This window comes from Pezoporus occidentalis, unplaced genomic scaffold (genome assembly GCF_034315485.1).
Source record: "Pezoporus occidentalis ecotype Australia unplaced genomic scaffold, CSIRO_AGI_Poc_V1 ctg351, whole genome shotgun sequence".
In the NCBI taxonomy this organism is placed as follows: domain Eukaryota; kingdom Metazoa; phylum Chordata; class Aves; order Psittaciformes; family Psittacidae; genus Pezoporus; species Pezoporus occidentalis.
Genome location: NW_026915495.1, coordinates 52,797 through 71,669, shown reverse-complemented (window position 1 = coordinate 71,669; position 18,873 = coordinate 52,797). Strand labels below are relative to the sequence as shown.

General features: G+C 52.9%; 1 protein-coding gene across 2 annotated transcripts in view; it reads left to right on the top strand.

Moving 5' to 3' along the window:
- Positions 1-18,873, top strand: part of STX1A (syntaxin 1A) — a 54,599-nt gene that overhangs the window by 23,232 nt on the left and 12,494 nt on the right. For both annotated transcript variants that reach the window (XR_009966993.1, XM_062630438.1), the window contains exons 4-5: positions 12,392-12,466; positions 15,982-16,055. Coding sequence is in view for 1 of the 2 variants with exons in the window: in XM_062630438.1 (XP_062486422.1) it covers positions 12,392-12,466; positions 15,982-16,055 (149 nt within the window). In the remaining variant the exon portion in view is untranslated. The remainder of the gene's footprint in view (positions 1-12,391; positions 12,467-15,981; positions 16,056-18,873) is intronic.

The following is an 18,873-nucleotide window of genomic DNA, read 5'->3' as shown; positions in this document are numbered from 1 at the left end:
TGGCATTCTCATAGCTGTCACCTCCTTGCTCCCAGTCTGAGCCTGTGGGAAGCCTTTTCCTCTTGGGTCTGCTCAGAAGTGGTGGGTACAAGTGTTGAAACTTCTTCCTGTGTCCCTGGAAGCAGAGCCATGAACAGGAACAGCTCCTGAGGAAAGTTTTAGTGGGAAGTTATCAAACGCTGACATGCCCACGTGCAGAGCCTGTGTGATTTCCAGCCTTTCCCATGTGTCACGACATCACTCATTCCATGCCTGTGGATGATGCTTTTAATATTGCTCAGCTTTTCCTGCAGAATTAAAAGGTTTAGAGCTGGTTTAGTTTTTAAGGATGCTACTGAGCAGTTGGTCTGCGGCACTGGATGGGTTGTGTTGGGTTGTGTTGGGGGTTTCACGTTCACTGGTTTTATCTCCAGGTCTTACTTCCCACTTCAAAAAATGACTGCTCTTTAATGTCTCAGACTAAGTGCTGCCTGAACAGGTGTAATCATGAAAAAACTCAGCAGAAAGACCTCTACCTTGGATAAAGAACACCTGGGCGCAAGAAGGAGCCGAGCCCTGAGAGTGGCTGCAGCAGCTCAGTGCACATTAGTGCTTGTTTAGAGCCAAGCAGCAGAGCTGGGCAGACAGTGCAGTTTGTTTCTGTGGTTACTTCAATTAATCAGGGGATAGGAAACCACAAGTTTCTCCTAAGAAGTTTCTGGGTCAAAAGCAGAGCAGGGGCAGACATGCTGGAAGTATTTTTCTGTGCTCCCTTTGCCTTTGGCTCGTTGGAAGAGCTCTGATGCTGCCTTGCTCTTCCCAGCTGCAGGTGCTGCTCTTCCCAGGTGGCCATTCTCTTTGAGTATTTTCCATTGAAGAAGCAAGGTTCTTTTCTAGCAGAAAGGTTCTGGGGAGACGTGGCAATGGTGAGACTTTGGAGGCAGCCTTTTTTTAAAGGAGGAACAGTGGAGAGACCCCAACCCTGAATCTGCTCTCTGAATGCAGGCAGTAAAGCCCTTTCATTGTGTGCTGGAGAGCATCTTCCCCGTTGTACCTCAGCTTGGAGGGAGCTCTGGAGTGTCTGTGTCAGTTCTTTTCACCCCATATACTGTTTTTTTTGAGGAAAGACAATTCAAACCTCATGCTGAGTCCTAAATTTTGCTTAGGCCCTCCTGAGCAAAAGCATGTGGTGATGGTAGGAGATGACACTATGTGTGTGGCATCCTAAGCTGAGGGGTACTCTTTGCAAAGTGTTTGGAAATGATGGGTGTAGTAATGTTTTGTCCGTTGAGAGCTTAAAGGTTTTGAATAATGAAGAAAAACCTGTCATGTCTATGTCTTTGTAATGCCCTTTTTGCTAAGCAGGTTGGGTGTGTGACAGAGAAGTTGGGAATTTTCTGTACAGGTCAAGGCTTTTAGAAGAATGCAGCTGAGTGACTCATATGTGTTCAATCCAAGTCAAAAATCAGGACACTTTTATGCAAGGCATGTTAACTTCTGTTGCAAATGCTACAGCTATAAGAAGTGCCTTATTCTTGGCATCCATCTGGATTCTTGCAGAGATGGTGCTTAGAGTGGGTAATGTGTGGATTATCTATCTCACCATGACCAAAAGGAATCTGGAGCTCCCAATCTGGAAGATAATTCTGTGCCTTGACAGTACTGCAAGGGCTTTTAATAGCTTATGGTGCTACAGGAAGGCAGCCTGGTGGGAAAGTGATTTGAAGAATGTAAGCAGAACATCACCCACCTTATTTTCCTCTGAGTTTTAAGAATATCCTGTTTAGCAGTTCCACTTCTGCAGTGGTGGAGCCACATCAAATGCAGCAGCTCTCGAGAATTAGGTGTGAAAGGATGTGTAATTTTGTCCTGGGTTCAGCAGTAGCAGTCATTTTTCTCCTTCTTGGTAGCTGGTGCAGTGCTGTGGTTTTGACTTTCGGCCTGGTAGCAGCGCTGATAACACTGATGGTTTTAGTTACTGCTCAGTAATGTTTAATCTGACCAAGGACTTTCTGAGTCTCATGCTCTGCCAGGGAGGAGGGGAAGCCGGGAGGAAGCAGAGGCAGGACACCTGACACAAACTAGGCAAAGAGGTATTCCATACCACAGCACATCATGCCCACTATAGAAACTGGGGGCAGCTACCCGGAAGGGTTAAATCACTGCTTGGCCAGGCTGTGTATTGGTTGACAGGTGGTGAGCAGTTGTATTCTCTTCCCTTGTTATTTCCCTTATCATTGTTATTATTGGAAAAAAGCCTACAGCACCTGGGATTCCCAGGCGGTCTCCCATCCCAATTTTTGCTCTTAATTGCAAATAAAATGATTCATAGAATTATGGGATCCCAGATTGGTTTGGCTTGGAAGGGACCTTAAAGCTCCTCCAGCCCCAACCCCTGCCACTGCCACAGGCAGGGACACCTTCCACTGGAGCAGCTTGCTCCAAGCCCCTGTGTCCAACCTGGCCTTGAACACTGCCAGGGATGGGGCAGCCACGGCTTCTCTGGGCACCCTGTGCCAGCGCCTCAGCACCCTCACAGGGAAGAGCTTCTGCCTAAGAGCTCATCTCAGTCTCCCCTCTGGCAGGTTAAAGCCATTCCCCTTGGCCTGTCCCTACATCCCTTGTCCCAAGCCCCTCTCCAGCTTTCCTGCAGCCCCTTTAGGCACTGGAGCTGCTCTAAGGTCTCCCCTTGAGGAGCCTTCTCTTGTCCAGGCTGACCCAGCCCAGCTCTCCCAGCCTGGCTCCAGAGCAGAGCTGCTCCAGCCCTTTGATGAAATACTGCTTTCGAGCCTCTGCTTCATTTAATTTTCTCTTGTACATCCCCATCTGGGAAATGTGGAAGTGCTGTTGGGACACAGAGTCAGTGCAGTGTTTGGAGGTGGAATCACAGCCCCCTTTTGTCTGCCCTGCCCGTACTCAGCACGGTGCTGTGTTGAGCTTAGGGAGGCAGTTGTCTGCCCGATTCTTGCTCAGATTTGCCCTTCCCAAGAAGAAGATGCCTTTGTTCCCTGCATGAACTGTCTGGCTGTCGACTGCTGCCTTACTTGCTAGCTGTCCTCCCAAGTGTGCAAGCGGATACAAGGACCTGGAGGTGTATTTGGCTGTTGGCTTATTGCTGTCCGTAGGAACCAGCTGAGATTTGTCCTTTTTCAGTATCTCTGTAGTTGCTTTTTAGGCTGGTTTTGTCATTAATCAAGTGTGCCTTTAAATCAGAGAGGTGAAGCAAGCACAGTTCTCTGTGCTGCCTCTGCAGGCTGGTGAATGGATTTCCCTCCAGCCTGCAAGCTCTTATTGAAACTACTGAATTGATGAGTGACCCCTGCATGAGACTCATTCATCCTTTTCCCCCAATCTGACTCTGCTTCTTTAATCATCTGGTCCCTGTGTCCAGCTTGATGGCATGTGTGTGATACACCTGTACGTCCCTGCTTAATCCCTGCCTGCTCCATACTGCAGGCAATGACAAGATACCCTCCTTGCTGCTTTTCCTTTATTGCACGTTTTGCTTTAGTTAAGACCTTCACCTCTCTTGACCCCAGCTTTACGTCGGAGCTGTGCTGGACCACCCCTCTGAAGCATGCTCAGCAGCAGTGCCCTTTGCACATCTGCAACAGCTGGAGTTTTCTGCTGTCTTTCCTGAGCCTCCCCTGCATTTGGTAAAGCTGGTGTACACTGAGAGTTAGAGTTAGGGTTTGGGCTTGGAGGGAAACACTGCTGTCCCTGCAAGAGCTGCAGTGGAACTGCAGTGTATGTTTTGATGCAAGTGCAGGAGCTGGCTATGTGTTTGTGTGAAGCAGCCCCTGCATGTGAATAATTTGGGTTCAGAGCCATGGGCCAGAAACGTAGGAAAGGATAACTTAGGAAGAAGGCAGTTAATGAGGAAAAGCCTCTGTTTATTAGGGTTTGGTGAGGAGGAGCAGGGTGCACTATGACTGTAGTGTGCAGGGTGGGGGACACAGCCGTGTTTTGTGACCCAGCATACCCTGGCCATGGCCACAGACATTTAGAAGACACCCCAGTATGAGGTGTCTGTGCCCCTGTAACAGGAGAGACTGAGATGAGCTCTTAGGCAGAAGCTCTTCCCTGTGAGGGTGCTGAGGTGCTGGCACAGGGTGCCCAGAGAAGCTGTGGCTGCCCCATCCCTGGCAGTGTTCAAGGCCAGGTTGGACACAGGGGCTTGGAGCAAGCTGCTCTAGTGGAAGGTGTCCCTGCCCGTGGCAGGGGTTGGAGCTGGATGAGCTTTAAGGTCCCTTCCAGCCCAAACCGATCTGTGAGTCTGTGATTTCCCTGAGGATCCCCCCTGGGAATATAAAACATGCTGTCTAAAAGGCAGAAATACCACCCTGCAGGGACAGGGATGTCTTTTCCTGGGCAAGCTGGGGAGGAGAAGGGCTCCTGTGGCCACATCGGGGTTGCTGAGGTCCCGGGGAGAATAAGTTCTGAGCTATGCTCCGGTGTGAGGGCCTGCTCCTGCCAGTGGTGTGGCAGCAGGGACTGCCTGCGGATGCCTTCACTTGCACAGGAGTTAAATTTTAAAGAGGTTTTGTTTTAAGTATGCAAAGGGTTTGACAGGTAACAGTGCTTGGGCAGGGAGGTGCCAACAGCAGATGCTTGGGGCAAAGCATGTGAGCTGGCAGGGCAGAGCCCGCTGTCTTGCTGGGCAATTAGCTAAGAGCTAATAAGGGCCGTGCTGCGAATGCTGAAGGCAAATCCTGGCAAAGAAAGGAGTCTGGAGAGTGAAGTGGGAGGGGAGGGTGGAATCCAGCGTGGGGAGGGAGGGAACGCGCAAGGGAATCCGTAATTAAGTGAGACAGACGAGGCCAGGGTAGTGAGGGGAGGCTGCAGAGATGAGGGGCCGGGAGGGAACGGGTGAGCCAAGGAGGAAATGTGCAGACCACTGCCAGACAGTGCACAGAACTGTCCCTATTTCCTGTGTGAGACCCGAGGAGGGTGAATGGGTACTTGGCAGTAGGTCCGTGCAATCCCAAACCTGCATCCATTCTATTTCCCCCTTCCTTTCTGAGCAGCCCGAATGCATCCTTGCGCTGTTTTGAGGTAATTTTGTAGGGTCTCTGTTGTTTTTTGTTCATTCACACCGTGTCGTTTCATCTTTTTTGTTAAGTTGGTTTTCCTCCCTTCCTCCCACCGTTCCTAGTTTCTCAGGCTTTATTTCAAGCAGTCAGAGGTAACCTGCCCTTATCTGAGGAGCACGGAGCAAGGACAACGAGGGAAGGTGAGAGTGGTGAAGCAGGGAACAAGCACGGTTTGCTTTTAGGATTCCCTGTTCCTTCTCCATCAGAGGTTTCCCTCCAATGAATTAATGAGAGCCATGGAGAAGGCAGCTGGTGACAGGCGGGTGACGCCGTGCTGGGGAGGAGCGGGCGGCTGCAGTGAGCGTGCCGGGGAGCACGTCGGCACTGCCTGGCACGGCGCAGCTCCCAGCCCTGAGCACGGCTCGGGCAGTGGGAGGCAGGAGGGGCTCACAGGCAGCGGTGCCTGCAGGGGCACAGGGGCCGTGGATGGGTTGGTGCTGGAGTGAGTGGGGTGGTGGTGGCAGGAGGACTGGTCCCTTCCGACCCAAACCGTGCTGAGTCCGTGGCTCTATGAAAAGGATGCTTGAGCGAGCGCCCGTAGCTGTGAGGTGTTGTTTTCCCCTTTTTGACATTTTCCATACCTTTCCTGCTGCCTCTCCTGATGCTCTGTGACCTGGGCTGCTGCTAAAGCCTTCCAGTGACCAAAGCCCTTTGTTGATGAAATGCATTGTGATTACTGCTTGTGAGTTGCTGTTTACGGAGATGCAGCGGGCTGCTGTGCAGTGGGTAGCTCTTAGGGACCTTCCTGGCCTCCTTATACCCAAAGGCATTTGCTCTGACACCTGACAGCTGCAGGTTGCAACAACTGCTTGACCTGGTCAGGGTGTTGCCCTGCCAAGTCTTCTGGTGGAAGCTCCATCTGATGTTGGGAGCTATCAGGTGGCCACTGCCCTGCTCAGGGTCCAGGGTGAGGAGAATGGGGAAAGTCAGGGGTGAGGGGGACTGAGACCCACAACAGTGGAATAACCAGGCAGCCAGCCTGGGGATGGGCCATGGGCAGCGCATGTCATAGAACCATAGAATCCCCATTTTGTCTCAGCAGATAATGGGGAACTGAAGACAAGACAAAAAGTGAGAACCTTTGGTTCATGATGATCAAGATGACCATGACTTGCTCCTTTATATCATGTGTGCACACAATAAATTTAAAGCATTATATCCTCAATGCATCCTTACGCATTTCTTACAACTTTTCTATAACTCCTCCTTTTGGAGTTTTACTTGCCATTGGTATACATTGGTCTCCCATTTTCCCATAGGTAGTGGGAAGGAGAAGAATATTTTCCCACTTTCTCCCAGTGGCACAGAAGCTAGAGATGGAAGTGGCAGGCAGCTGGAAAACCCAGCAAGCAGCAGCCCAAAGTATGGGCTGAACTGGTGTGAAACGCCTGCAAATGAAGGAGAATGGGAGAATAATGCAGAAAGGACAGAAACATAGGGGAAAGCACATGATGTATCTTATGATGGTTTAAATTCTTATGTTCCAACAGTAATTCTGGTTGTTGCTAAACAGTCAGTACCAAAAATAGACACTGCTGGGTCCAGTCTGAAGTTATCAATCAGGAAGTTTTCCAAGAGCTGAGTAAGATGGTGCCTCAGTGTTCATTTCCAGCAAGTCTCCACATACTTTATGAGCATCAGGAGCTTGGGAGGTAGCACAGTGTTGGATTTTGAGAAGAGATGGGGAATGAGCTGAGTAATTACTGATTAACCCAACCTTCCTTCTGGGGAAAATAATGGAGTATTTGAAGTGGAATTCAATTGAGAGAATGAAAGGAGGGTAATACAATTAATGCAGCCTGGTGGTGTAAAAATATCTTTACCTGGGACCTCTGCCTGCTGCGTGCCTGCAGGAGAGCCAGGTCAGCTTTGCTGCCTGTGAGCCCTGTCCCTGTCATCCCACTGCACCCTGCATCCCTCCTGCAGCTCCCCAGGGAGGTGCATGTGGCCCCAGGTGGGGTGGGAGCAGCCAGTTAAGGGGCAAGGTGTTGATGCAGGAAAGGTCCTGAGGGCATGGAGTGCCACCCTGGAGCTAACTGGGGTGGGTGGAGAGGCTTGAGGAGAGCCATGGGGGGGACAGGGAGGAAAGCAAGCTGTTTGCTCATCAGCCAGGTAAGTATTGCTCTTGGAGAGGTGGGGGCCCCGAAACCTTGTGAAAGATGCTGTGAGACACCCGGGGCTGGAGGTCTCTGATGGATGGGCACATCTGCAGCGGGTGGGGGCAGCCACTCAAAGCTGCTCATTCACGTACATTTTGAGGTCTCAGTTGGGTGCCCCTCGTGGAGGCAGCTCACTGGTGGGCCATGGGGAGTTCCCAGGGCTGCTGGCTGCAGCTGCTGCCCTCACCCACCCCACACCTACCAGGTCAGTTGTGTGGGAAGCTATGTGCCTTCATCAGGCCTATTGTTTGCTTTGAGCTGTGTTTTAGTAGGACCTTATTGCTGTGCAAAGAGAACTATGCTCTTCAGCTGGCGTTGTAAGTCACGGTACATCATTATTGTTGAGAAATCAATTAAAAGGGATCCTCCCCCCCCGCTTTGAGATATCACTGCTTGCTGTTTCCTGACAGCTTAGCAACCTCCTGCTGTAAGCTGGAGCACCAGCATGGCTGGGGATGCTGGAGGCAAGCTGCAGGTCCCACAAGGTTTGCTGCTGCATACGAACTGTTCCCTCCGTGGCTGTGATGGCAGGTGGTTCTGGGAGCCTGCTGCAGGCAGGACGGGCAGCAGATCTTGGGAGCTGTGTGGTTGCACAAGTTGGATTTGAGCTCACGTGAATGTGTCCAGGCAGGGTTACATGGCTCCCCTTCATCCCTAGCTCTTCCTGACCAGCACTTGCTCTGAAAGGGAGGAACCGGGAGCAGGCACTGTGCTGCACCCTCTGTCTCCTCCGCCTTTTGCACAGGTTCATCACCAAAATGCTTTGTTATGAGTGAACTTTGATCCCCTCATTTGTGCCGATGGGGTTATATGCAGCCAACAAGTATGGCTGCAGGAGAAGCAGTTAGTGCACAGCACAGCTCTCCCTTCATCCTGAGGTTTGTTTCCCAGGAGGGTTTCTGGCTCTGGGGCCAGCCTGGAGCAGCAGGAGCAGCCAGAGGAGGACGGCTGTGGGATGAGAACACCCGAGGGGGAAGCTCAGCTGCTGCCCAGCTCAGCAACCGGCTGTGAAAGGGTTACTCCATTGCTGCAGAGCTCTCAGTGTCCAGCCACTGGACTTGTTCTCCATGTTTCTTGGTGACCACAGCAGCTCAGCACCTTTGCCCAACTGAACTGGCAGCTGTGAGGAGCACACTGGGTTCGCAGGGTGTGTGAAACATGATCCGTCACTGCTACTACAGAATGGTGTTTTGTAAGTGCAGTCCCACTGATGTTATCACCTTTTAATTACCTAAAAAGGTGTCACCTGCCTTTTTTAGGGACCTGAAAAGTCAAGAGGTACAATTTTAGTCTGATGCAAGTCACCTCCAAACGCAGCCGGGTGGTGCAGATGATGTGTTTTAGTGAGCACTTTTAGTCCCAGAGGGTCTGTAAGAGCTTCTTAGACCCTTCCAGGCATCATCTCTGTTCTGCACCTGTGTAAAAACCTTGTGATGTCTTACGCTGGCATTGATCCCTGGCAGTGCCTCTCCTTGCTGCAGCTCCGGCAGGATTTGTCCCTCTTGCCACGCTGGAAGTTACAAATCCCAGGGCTGCTAGCACTCCATGATGGCATCGGATGTCTCTGTGCCCTCTCTTCTGGCAAAGGCAGATGGACAGCATTGGTGTGTCCTATTTCTGCAGCTCAGCAAGCAGCTGCAGCTCCTTGTGTTGCTTCTGTGTGGAAGAGACAATCCTGGCTCTGCTCATGGTTGCTCAGCTCTCTCCTGCCCACCCCTCTGTGTGCTCCCCTGTTCTGTCCCATTTTACCGAGCTTGAATAAATAAGTTGCAATGTCAGACTCTGAGCTCCATTTCCAGGAAGGGTCATCAGCCTTTGGGAACTGAAGGACTGCACGGAGGTCATTGATATCCCAAATCTCTTTTGGCAAATGGGACTTCAGCTGGAAAGTCCTCTGCAGGGCTGCTCTCCATCTATCCATCCGTCCCTCCCTTCGTCTCTCCTTTTGTCCCTCCCTCCGTCGATCCATCTGCATTGGGCTGCAGGCGGGATTCTCCTCCCTGCCCTGAGGAGCATCCTGCATGGCAGCTCTGGGTGCCAGTTCCTTGTGTTTGCCTCTTTTCCTGTTGCTTGAGAGAAGCTTTTGGGAACTTGGAGAGATGTGGGAAGGTGACACAGGGGAGTTGGGTTTTCCTCCTTCCCAAGTAGCTGAGGCTGCGATGGAGCCGAGAGGTGTTACAAGCCTGGGCTGGGCGTTTGCAGGTGCCCATTTGCTGTTGGCAGGAGGAGGAGAAAGAGCTTCCACTGCTGCCTGTTCCCCTGTGTGCACCCCACCTCCCCTGTGCTTCCTGAGCTCCCCTCCAGGGCAGGTCACGGCCCAGGTCTCAGTCCCAGACCAAAACCTCCTCCCCACTCCCAGGAACCCCTGGGACGTGGCCACAGGCTCTGGTGACCATGGGAACATCCCTGCTCCTCTGCTGTGCTCGGTGCCAGCAGGAGTGGAACAGACATCCCTGGTGGGCTGTGGGATGTGGGGGCCTGGCCTCTTGACCATCACATCTTGCCCTTCAGTGCTGCTCTGCTCGCCGGGGTGACCGTAGCTGTGGTGATGTTGTGGTACTTGAGCTTCCTGTTGCTGAATGTTACTCGCCATGAACAGTTAAATAGATTTGAATGAGTCACTTAAACAGACGCTATGGAAGTGAAAATAATTGTCTGGGCAATCTGTGCTGCCAGGTCGCCAAGTAATCCTCGCACATCCCGTGACTCAAAGCCAGCCAGCAGTGTTTTCTCCTTGCTGCTCAGTTGGAAATATTTTGAGGAAAGGCAGCCGAGCTCCCTGTCCCGTGTCCCCTCCATCTGTCCACGTGGTCCTGTCCCCTTCCTGAGCAGCCAGCTTGGGGAGATTCTCACCTGTGCTCACCGCTTGCCCTGTGCATCCTCTGTGATGGTATCACTGAAGCAAATCCCTCAGCCCACATTGACAGGAAGAAGGGAAATGACATTGCAGTGAGTTATGTGAAATTGTTTCTTAGGACCAAAGGTGGATATGGGTGGGAAGGGACCCTGGTGGTCCCTGGTCCAGTACCCTCCAGCAAGTCAGGTTACTCAGGCCTTCGCCCACAGCCACATGCTAAGATATCCCTAAGGATGGACAGCTCACATACTCCCTGGGTCCAGTATTTGACCTCGTTCATGATGACATTTTCTTTTCCTAACGTCTAATTTGAATTTTCCTTATCCCAGCTTGGCCCATTGCTGGTTGTCCTGTCCCTATGCTCCTCCAGGCTTCGGCAAGGAGCTGAATCCTCCAAGGATTCCAGGAAGCTCCAGCTTCTCTCCATCCTCCTGCTGGGTAGTCATAGGCTGCAGTAGGAGCCCCTCTGGCTTTCCCCTTTGCCGGTGAACAAGCCTGGCTCTTGGCCTGACCCTGTGTTCGTGGCAGCCTGTTGTCCCCCAGCACTCTTGGGTCTTTGCTTCCTTGTGAGCTGGCCCCAGCCTGTCTGGGTGCAGGCAGTTACTCAGCCTGGGCTGGTTTATTTCTTCATCAAACACAAGTTTTCCCAGGAATGGGGGGGGGAAATAAATAATTAGTCAAATGAGAACTCCAGCTGGGGATGAGCTCTTCCTTCCCTGCCTTTGTGCTTATTCTCTGGCTCATACGTAATTGTACCGCTTTCCCTGGAAAGGTGCTGCGTTGGCTTGCTCAGAATACCTGGAGCCTGGGGTGAAGGTATTGGCAGACGTGTTCCCTTTTTCCTTTACACAATAGCATCGAAGCTCTTAGCTCTGAGTCAGAGATGAATGCAGCCATCCATCGGATGTGACCTTCACCCAGCACGTTCCCATCATCATGATTTTCTCATTATGCCTGTGACTGGCAGGTGGGAGTGTATGGCACAGAGCTACCACAGCCACTGGTATGACTCAGATAATGTGCCTAGAGTCTATTAAACAAAGTCTATTTAATTAAGTAAGTGTTGATCTCATCAAAATCAAGAGGGAGCATTGGGGTAGCAGCTTCTCTAGAAGTCACATTTGAATGACAGGTGGTTTGTATGTTCTTTTGTATATGGATCTTGAGATATTGCAGCCTGCTGGTGTCAAGGTTGAGTTTTGGGATTAGCTGGTACCATGGTTGGGGCACAGTTACATCCCTGGCAAGCCAGTTACAAGCCCATGGGGTGAGCGCAGGGCATTTGGTGCCACCACCCAGGCTTTCTGCAGTGCACAGCATCACAGGCTGCACAGGCAGGGCACAGTTTGGTACCAGTGTGCTGAGCCATCTTCCAGTAGAGCAGGTTGCTCCAAGCCCCTGTGTCCAAGCTGTCCTTGAGCACTGCCAGGGATGGGGCAGCCACAGCTTCTCTGGGCACTCTGTGCCAGCGCCTCAGCACCCTCATGGTACCACATTTCTCCCCTATGTCCAACCTCATCCCACCCTTGTCCAGTTTAAACCCATCGCCCCTTGTCCTGTCCCTGCAGGCCCTGCTCAAAAGTCTCCATCTTTCCTCTAAACCCCCTTGAAGTCCTGAGCAGCCACAGGAAGGTCTCCCTGGAGCCGTCTCTTCCCTGGGCTGCACAGCCCCAACTCCCTCCCCTTTCTCCACACAGCAGAGCTCTCCCAGCCCTCGGGCCGTTTTGGAGGCTCCTCTGGACCCACCAGGTCCATGCATGTCTTGAGCTGGGGGCCCCTGAGCTGGATGCAGAGGAGGAGCATCCCCTGCCTCGACCTGCTGGTCACGCTGGTGGTGATCAGCCCAGGAGACACTTGGCTTTCTGGGCTGCAAGCGCACACTGCTGGGCCATGTCCTGGTTGTCACCCAACAGTATCCCTGAGTCCTTCTCCACAGGGCTGAATGCCTCGCTGAGCAGAAGGTTTTTGGTCACCAGCAGTGGTTTTCATTTCACTGCAGGAACCATCACTGTGGATTGTGTATCCATTCCCTTCCCCTTTCTGCAGCACACTGGGTACAGGGCAGGTTAGGGCTGTGCGGGCAGGTGGTCCTGCAGGAGGGCTTCCTGCCTCTCTCGTTGCCCAACCAGCCTGGTTATTTCCAGGCTCAGGACCATTAGGAGAGCCCAACAAGCGTGCTTGGGGTGGAAGTGCTCCCAGTCTGGAGCTGGGAGTGCTTGCAGTACTCGTCTCCAGATGCTAAGGGGCCGGGCAGCAGATTTTAGCAGTCTCCAAAACATCTGTGTTTCCTTTTTTCTCTTCAGAAACGAAGGAGGAGCTGGAAGAGCTGATGTCTGACATAAAGAAGACGGCAAACAAAGTACGCTCCAAGCTAAAGAGTGAGTATTTGCCTGTGACGCTGCTGTGGAGCTCTGCCCGCTGCCCTCCGCTGGGCAGGGGGTGCAGCAGGCAGGGAGCGCTGCTGCCCTGTGTCCTGCTCCGTGCCTCCACTGCCCAGCACTCACCATTCATCCCCCGTGACCAGAAATGCCATGGGGCCCTGGCTGTCATCTCAGCCCTGTGCTCGCAGCACCTGGGGTGTGACACAGGTCAAGACCGTTTTGTGGTGGTTTGCTCTGGGTGGGAAAGGGCAGGTTACAGACCCACAGCCCTGCCCCATCTGTGTATTCTCTGGTGTCAGCTTGAGCTGGCGCTGGGAGCCGTTGCAGAGCGTGGGGAAGAGACATCTGCCATTACTTTGCTGGGATCTCCTGGGGATGGATGTCACTTTCTGTCCCCCTAGCATCCGCCAGCTGCTTTTATTTGCCCTTTGTGATTTTGCCCCCTTGTGCCCCATTCCCAAGATGGAGGTGAGGGAGTGGGGCTGTGAGCACTGGCAGGCGCTGGGCTCTTGCAGTGAGCAAACCCCCAGCATGGCCAAAGGTTGGTTTGCCAGGGCTGAGTTGTTGAAGAGGTGCCGCTGGAGAATGTGCAAGCCTCCAAGAAGAGCTGGCCCTTCCCTGGTGAGCCATGTTGGCACAGACAGCCTAGGCAGGTGCAGCACCAAGGGGTCCCTACGCAGAGAGCCATGGTCCCTCTTCCCGGTGCAGCTCTGGCCAGTGTGCTGGCATGGGGCATGCTGTCCTGATGCCTGGGATTCTCACTGCCCCCACCCTGCTTCCTCCAGACCAACGTGACTGTCAGGCTGCTGGCGGCTGGGGCTGTGCTGCAGCACTCGGCCGAGCCCAAAAGCTCAAGATTAGATCCCAGGGAATGCAGGTGGTCGGTGAGAATGGTAGCATCTTCATGTAGGAGGCAGGTCATCCCAGCATAGCTCAGATTTGCCTTGGACATCAGCATGGGATTTGGTTGAGACTGTTGTAGGAGACCTGGCTGTGTCTGAAGGATCAGAGAGGAGTTGGTACTTCCCCCATGGGAGCAACATTCTCCCTAATCCCAGGGTTTCATGGGAGCCCTGCCGTCATGAAGAACTTAGATATGGCTAGATCTGTTTGCTACGTTTGTCACCACTGGCTTGGCCATGTCCCATATATATGCCAGAAGGTGACTTGTACCTCCATTGTCCCCTTGCTACCCTCTGTCCTCCTGACACATGCTCTCACATAGACTCAGGAATGAATGCTCAGGGTCAGCTTACCCATTTCATAGACCAGGGGACCCCTTCCCATGGCCCGGAGCTCCACCTGTACTGGGATCTCTCCCTGGTGTCCAGATAGAGACAGGGTTTAGCCCATGCGAAACAAAAATCCTTTTCCGTAGGTGTCATCCCATAGGTGTTTGTTCCGTGTTTTTTAGGGTGCTTTGGCAGCCTGAAGGATTGCAGGACAGGCTCCAATTCCTGTTATCCTTCTTCCAGAAAAGATTCACTGGTACCGTTTTTACCTGGAGCAACAGATATTAGTCCTTGTGCTTTGTCCCAGATCATGGCCAGCATGATCAATGAAAGAAAACAGTCAGGACTGATCAAAACCACCATCTGCTGGCAACAAATGAACTTCTTTAGGACAGACGTTGCTCATGCAGTGGCTCATTCTAATTACCGGCTTCTTGGGAAAATGTGAATTTATTAATGATCATAAATGCACAATGTTTGCTAATACTGTTCCTTGGGAACAGGGAGCAGTTTGTGACAAACGCGGAGGGAGACCAGTTGCTGACGGAATATGTTGGGCAGGCAGCAGGCAGTGTGCTCACAGGCAGGAGCGTGCACAGAGAAGTTCTGTGGCCATCAGGCTGTGTGAGACAGGGCCTTTCACATAAGCTGGAGGTCAGATGCTAGTTCCAAGAGGGAATAGGAGGGAGTGCAGAATTTGTGCTGATGTTCTCCAGCCCTTCCCCAGAGCAAGCTGTGCTGCTGGACACCCTCTTCCAGCACCACAAAGGGTTCCCCAGGCCCACAGTCCTCCTCACAGTGCTGATGCTCTCCACAGGGTGCTGCTGTGGGGCCCCCCACGCTACCCGGCACACAGCAGAAACAGATGCCCACCGTGTGGTGGTGTCCCAAGCTCTATCTTGCCACTCTGGGTGGTGATGGGGAGATACTGGGCAGCTCCAGGGAATGGGGAGTCCCTGCTTCAGGTGAAACCTGCCCCGTACTGGGCTCATGGGACCCTGCTCCAGGGTGGAAGGTGTTGGGGACAGAGGGCTGTGGGAACCTGTGTTGGGAAGGTGTCAGCAGCCAAACTCAAGGGACACCACCAGCTCACACCTGGTGGTCTACATGGCACCATGCATCTCTGCATGCTGGGCCAGCCTGCTGATGGGAGCTTGCTGACAGGCTTTTGAAGTCCCTGAATTTCAGTTTTTGAATGAGTGTGTCCCAAGCTGGCCTCAAGGAGCAGGTTGGCACTGCCTTGCTCTGTGCTGGACCTCCTGCCCTGCCTCCCCCACCCTCTCCCTGCCCAAACCATGATGGGATGCAGAGCAGGGCAGTGCTGCTGCCTGCTGTCATTTATGGGTTTTGGACAAGAGAAGAATTCATCTCACTTAGCTGCATTACCGGGCATAAAAGGGCAAAGCTATGCTTTGCTGCAGAGGACTGCGCAGCAAGGTGAAGCATGTTCTCATCATCCTGCTAGGTCCTGCCTGTGCAGGAATGGGCAGCTGGGACATCTTTTTAGGGTCCTTGGAGAAGTCTTGAGCTTTGGTATTTTGCAGAGACATTTTAGCTGTGATTCCTCCTCACGCCTAGCAGGGGGAGAACAGCACTCCATAGAATCATGGAATCAGCCAGCTTGGAAAAGACCTTTAAGATCATCAATCCAACCTTTACCCCAGCACTGCCAAGGCCACCACTAACCTGTATCACTGAGTGCCTCGTCTCCACAGTGTGTGAACACTTGCAGGGATGGTGACTCCAGCACTGCCCTGGGCAGCCTGTTCCAATGCCTGAGCGCCCTCTGGGGAGGAAATTTGTCCTAATCTCCAGTCTAAACCTGCCCTGGTGCAGCTTGAGGCCGGTTCCTCTTGTCCCATCCCTTGTTCCTTGGGAGCAGAGCCCAGCCCCCTCCTGGCTCCATCCTCCTGTCAGGCACTTGTAGGCACCGATAAGGTCCCTCCAGTTGTTTGTATATTGTAAAGTGTGGAGATCAGACCCAAGCATTCCATCAGTTTTGCATTTAAATCCTCGCTTACCAGCCTGGGGGACGAAGGTGCTGCCCTCCACAGCACCAAGCCTCAGCTGGTGGCCAGGCACTGAGTGCTTTGCAGTAATGGAATGGGGCTTTGCTGCCAGTCCAGGCTAAATTGCTGGCTAGGGTCAGGAGCTGGGGACTGCTCAGTGCCAGGTGCTCCTCGGTTCACAGGTATCAGTCTTGTACAGTCCCTTTGCCAAACAATCCATTTTCCTTCTCCAAACAGCATGAAATAACCTATGCCCTTCTACCCTGACCAGGTATTGAGCAGAGCATTGAACAAGAGGAAGGACTGAACAGGTCATCTGCTGACTTGCGGATAAGGAAAACTCAGGTCAGTCTCTGCCCTGTGGCACTGGGATGGGGAGGACAGGAAGCGGCTGGAGGTAGTTGAGGGGTCTTCAATGTAAAAAACTTCTTTCCACTGAGGGTGGCAGAGCCCTGGAACAGGCTCCCCAGGAGGGGCTGGAGTCTCCCTCTCTCGAGACATTCAAACCCCACCTGGATCTGTTCCTGTGTGACCTGCTCTGGGTGGCAGGGGGGGTTGGACCGGGTGATCTCGAGAGGTCCCTTCCAACCCTAACAGTTCTGGGATTCTGTGATCCCAGAGGTGATGGGAGAGGAGGGCTTGGCTTTAGAGCAGTGTCCTGGGTTCCGCAGTAGCAGTCATGTTTTTCCTTTGTGTTAACTGGTGCAGTGCTGTGTTTTGACTTCCAGCTTGAGAACAGTGTTGGTGAAGCCGATGTTTTCGGTTGTTGCTAAGTGATGTTTACCCTGACCAAGGACTCTGTGAGGCTCATGCTCTGCCAGGGAGGAGGGGAGGCTGTGAGGAAGCAGAGACGGGGCGCCTGACCCGGGCTAGCCGGGGAGGTATTCCATACCACAGCACGTCATGGCCGGGGTGGGGAGTAACTGGGAGTTACCCGGAAGGACACGGGCTTCCAGGTGGAACTCGTTTTCTTGGCCGGTGGTATCCTGTTCTCTTCCCTTGTTATTTTCCCTTATCATTGTTGTAGCTGATAGTAGCGGTGGTGATTTGTGTTGTACATTGGTTGCTGGACTGTTCTTGTCTCAACCCGTAGGAGTTGCACTCTCTCAATCCTCCTCCCCGTTCCTCCGGGAGCGGGGAAGGGGAGAGCCCCGGTGCGGGGAGGCGGGGGGGGGAGACGGACACGGACCTCGATTGTTGTCAGCTCGGCGCCACTCACTGGGAGTGAGTGGGCAAGTTACCTGACTGGGTTTAAACCACGACAAGCAGTCAAGTTATGGTGTGCAAATACTGGGCAAAGGAATGCAGCATGTTGCCAAATAGGTGAGTGCAAAAGCCAGCCTGAAGGACCTGTGACATAAGTATGCAGAAAGGCAGCTGCGGAGGGGAGAGCAGTGTGCTTTGTCCTTGTGTGCAAGTCTGGATGTCTGCGTGGATGAACACACGGGTGGGCTTCTTCACATCCACATTAAGCATCTCACTGAAGGTGGTTTTGACTGGAGCACATACACCCTCTGAAGTTCCAGCTTTGGGGGGAGAATGTTTGCCCTCAGTGTGTTCAGAAACCTGAAGTCTCTGTGTTTCTGGAAGGATGCTTGAGCAGTTCTTAAGTGAGCCCAAGGCTCACTGGTGCAGCTGGGTAACTCACCAAAATTTCACTCTAGCCTTAAAAGAGGGGTGGCCTTTCAGAGAGCACTGTGCAGGCCTGCTGGGCTGAAGTTTTGTCTTGTGCCTCACCATGGAGGGTTGATGTGTGTAGTTTTTACTGCGGGTTGGCCAACCTGCGGGTGATCCCTTGGTGAGAGAGCACCCAGCAAGACAAGAGAGACCTGGGAATTGCTCCATCAGTGGAATCTGGCTCTGCATCACTGCAGGGCAGGCTACAGTGTCTTGTCCTTGCTGGTTCTACTGGAGGATGTGGATGAAAGCAAGGTGTCTCAGAGCAGAGCAGCAAGGCATTGTTCTGCAGCAAAGTGTTTTAGCAAACCATTAAACTGCTAAAGGTGACAGGAGCTGCCAGTGTAGCTCTTCAGCACCCGGGGTGCTGATCTGGGCATGGGGCTGCACTCTCGCAGAGGGTTTGTGCACGAATACAGCTCAGTAACAATCCTATTTTCTTCAGGCTCTCTGCAGTGAAGTCAGAGGGATTTTGGCTTTTCCCGTTTATCTCCTTTTCAGTGTGGGAAGCCACTTGTGTTACCTGCCCTGGGCTGCAGTAGGTGCTGGGTCATTACCACAGTGATGGTAAATGCTCACCTCTGCAGAGGCAGCTTCCAGCTTGGAGCCCAGCATCTTCCTGGCCCTGCACCAGAGGCTGTCACAGCTGAGCCTAAGTCTGTGGAGAACCAGTCCTCAACCTGTGGGGCGAGAGAAAGGCTTGTCCCAAAAACAAATGGGTAGGAGAATTGCTGGGGCACAGCAAAAGCAAACCAAAGGATGGTGCAACAGCACACAGTGAAGCAGCATCTCTGCATCTACCACTCTGGAGACACTGCAGCGTGCTGACAGCAGTGCTGTGAAACCCCCACTGGGCTTTCTGCTCTGCTGAGTTCTCCACTGTGCCCTTCAGGAGCTGTTTGCCAACTCAAATGAAGGTGTTGAATGGCAGTGGCAAGGAGGGGAGAGCAGGGAGGTGGCAGTGGACGGCGGCTGTCCCATGGTGTGCCCATGTTTCCCAGGGAAAGGTGTTACTTCTGCAGTGTCTGAGGAAACCAGGGGTGGTCACAGACTGGTGCTGTGTAGCCTAGGGCCGTATTTGAGCAGGGTTTATACCTGCTCCATGTTGAAACGCTGCAGTTGGGACATCATCCTGGCACGTAGGAGAGTGGGGTTCAGGGCTCTGCTCCACAAAGAGTCCCAGAGTGGTTTGGGTTGGAAGGGACTTTCGGAGATGATCCAGTTCCAGCCCCCTGCCATAGTTTTAGGCAGGGACACCTTCCACTAGAGCAGCTTGCTCCAAGCTCCTGTGTCCAACCTGGCCTTGAATGCTGCCGGGGATGGGGCAGCCACAGCTCCTCTGGGCATCCTCTGCCAGTGCCTCAGCACCCTCGTGGTACCACATTTCTTCCCTCTGTCCAACCTCAGTCAACCCTCATTCAGTTTAAAACCATCACCCCTTGTCTTGTCCCTGTAGGCCCTGGTCAGAAGTCTTTCTTCATCTTTC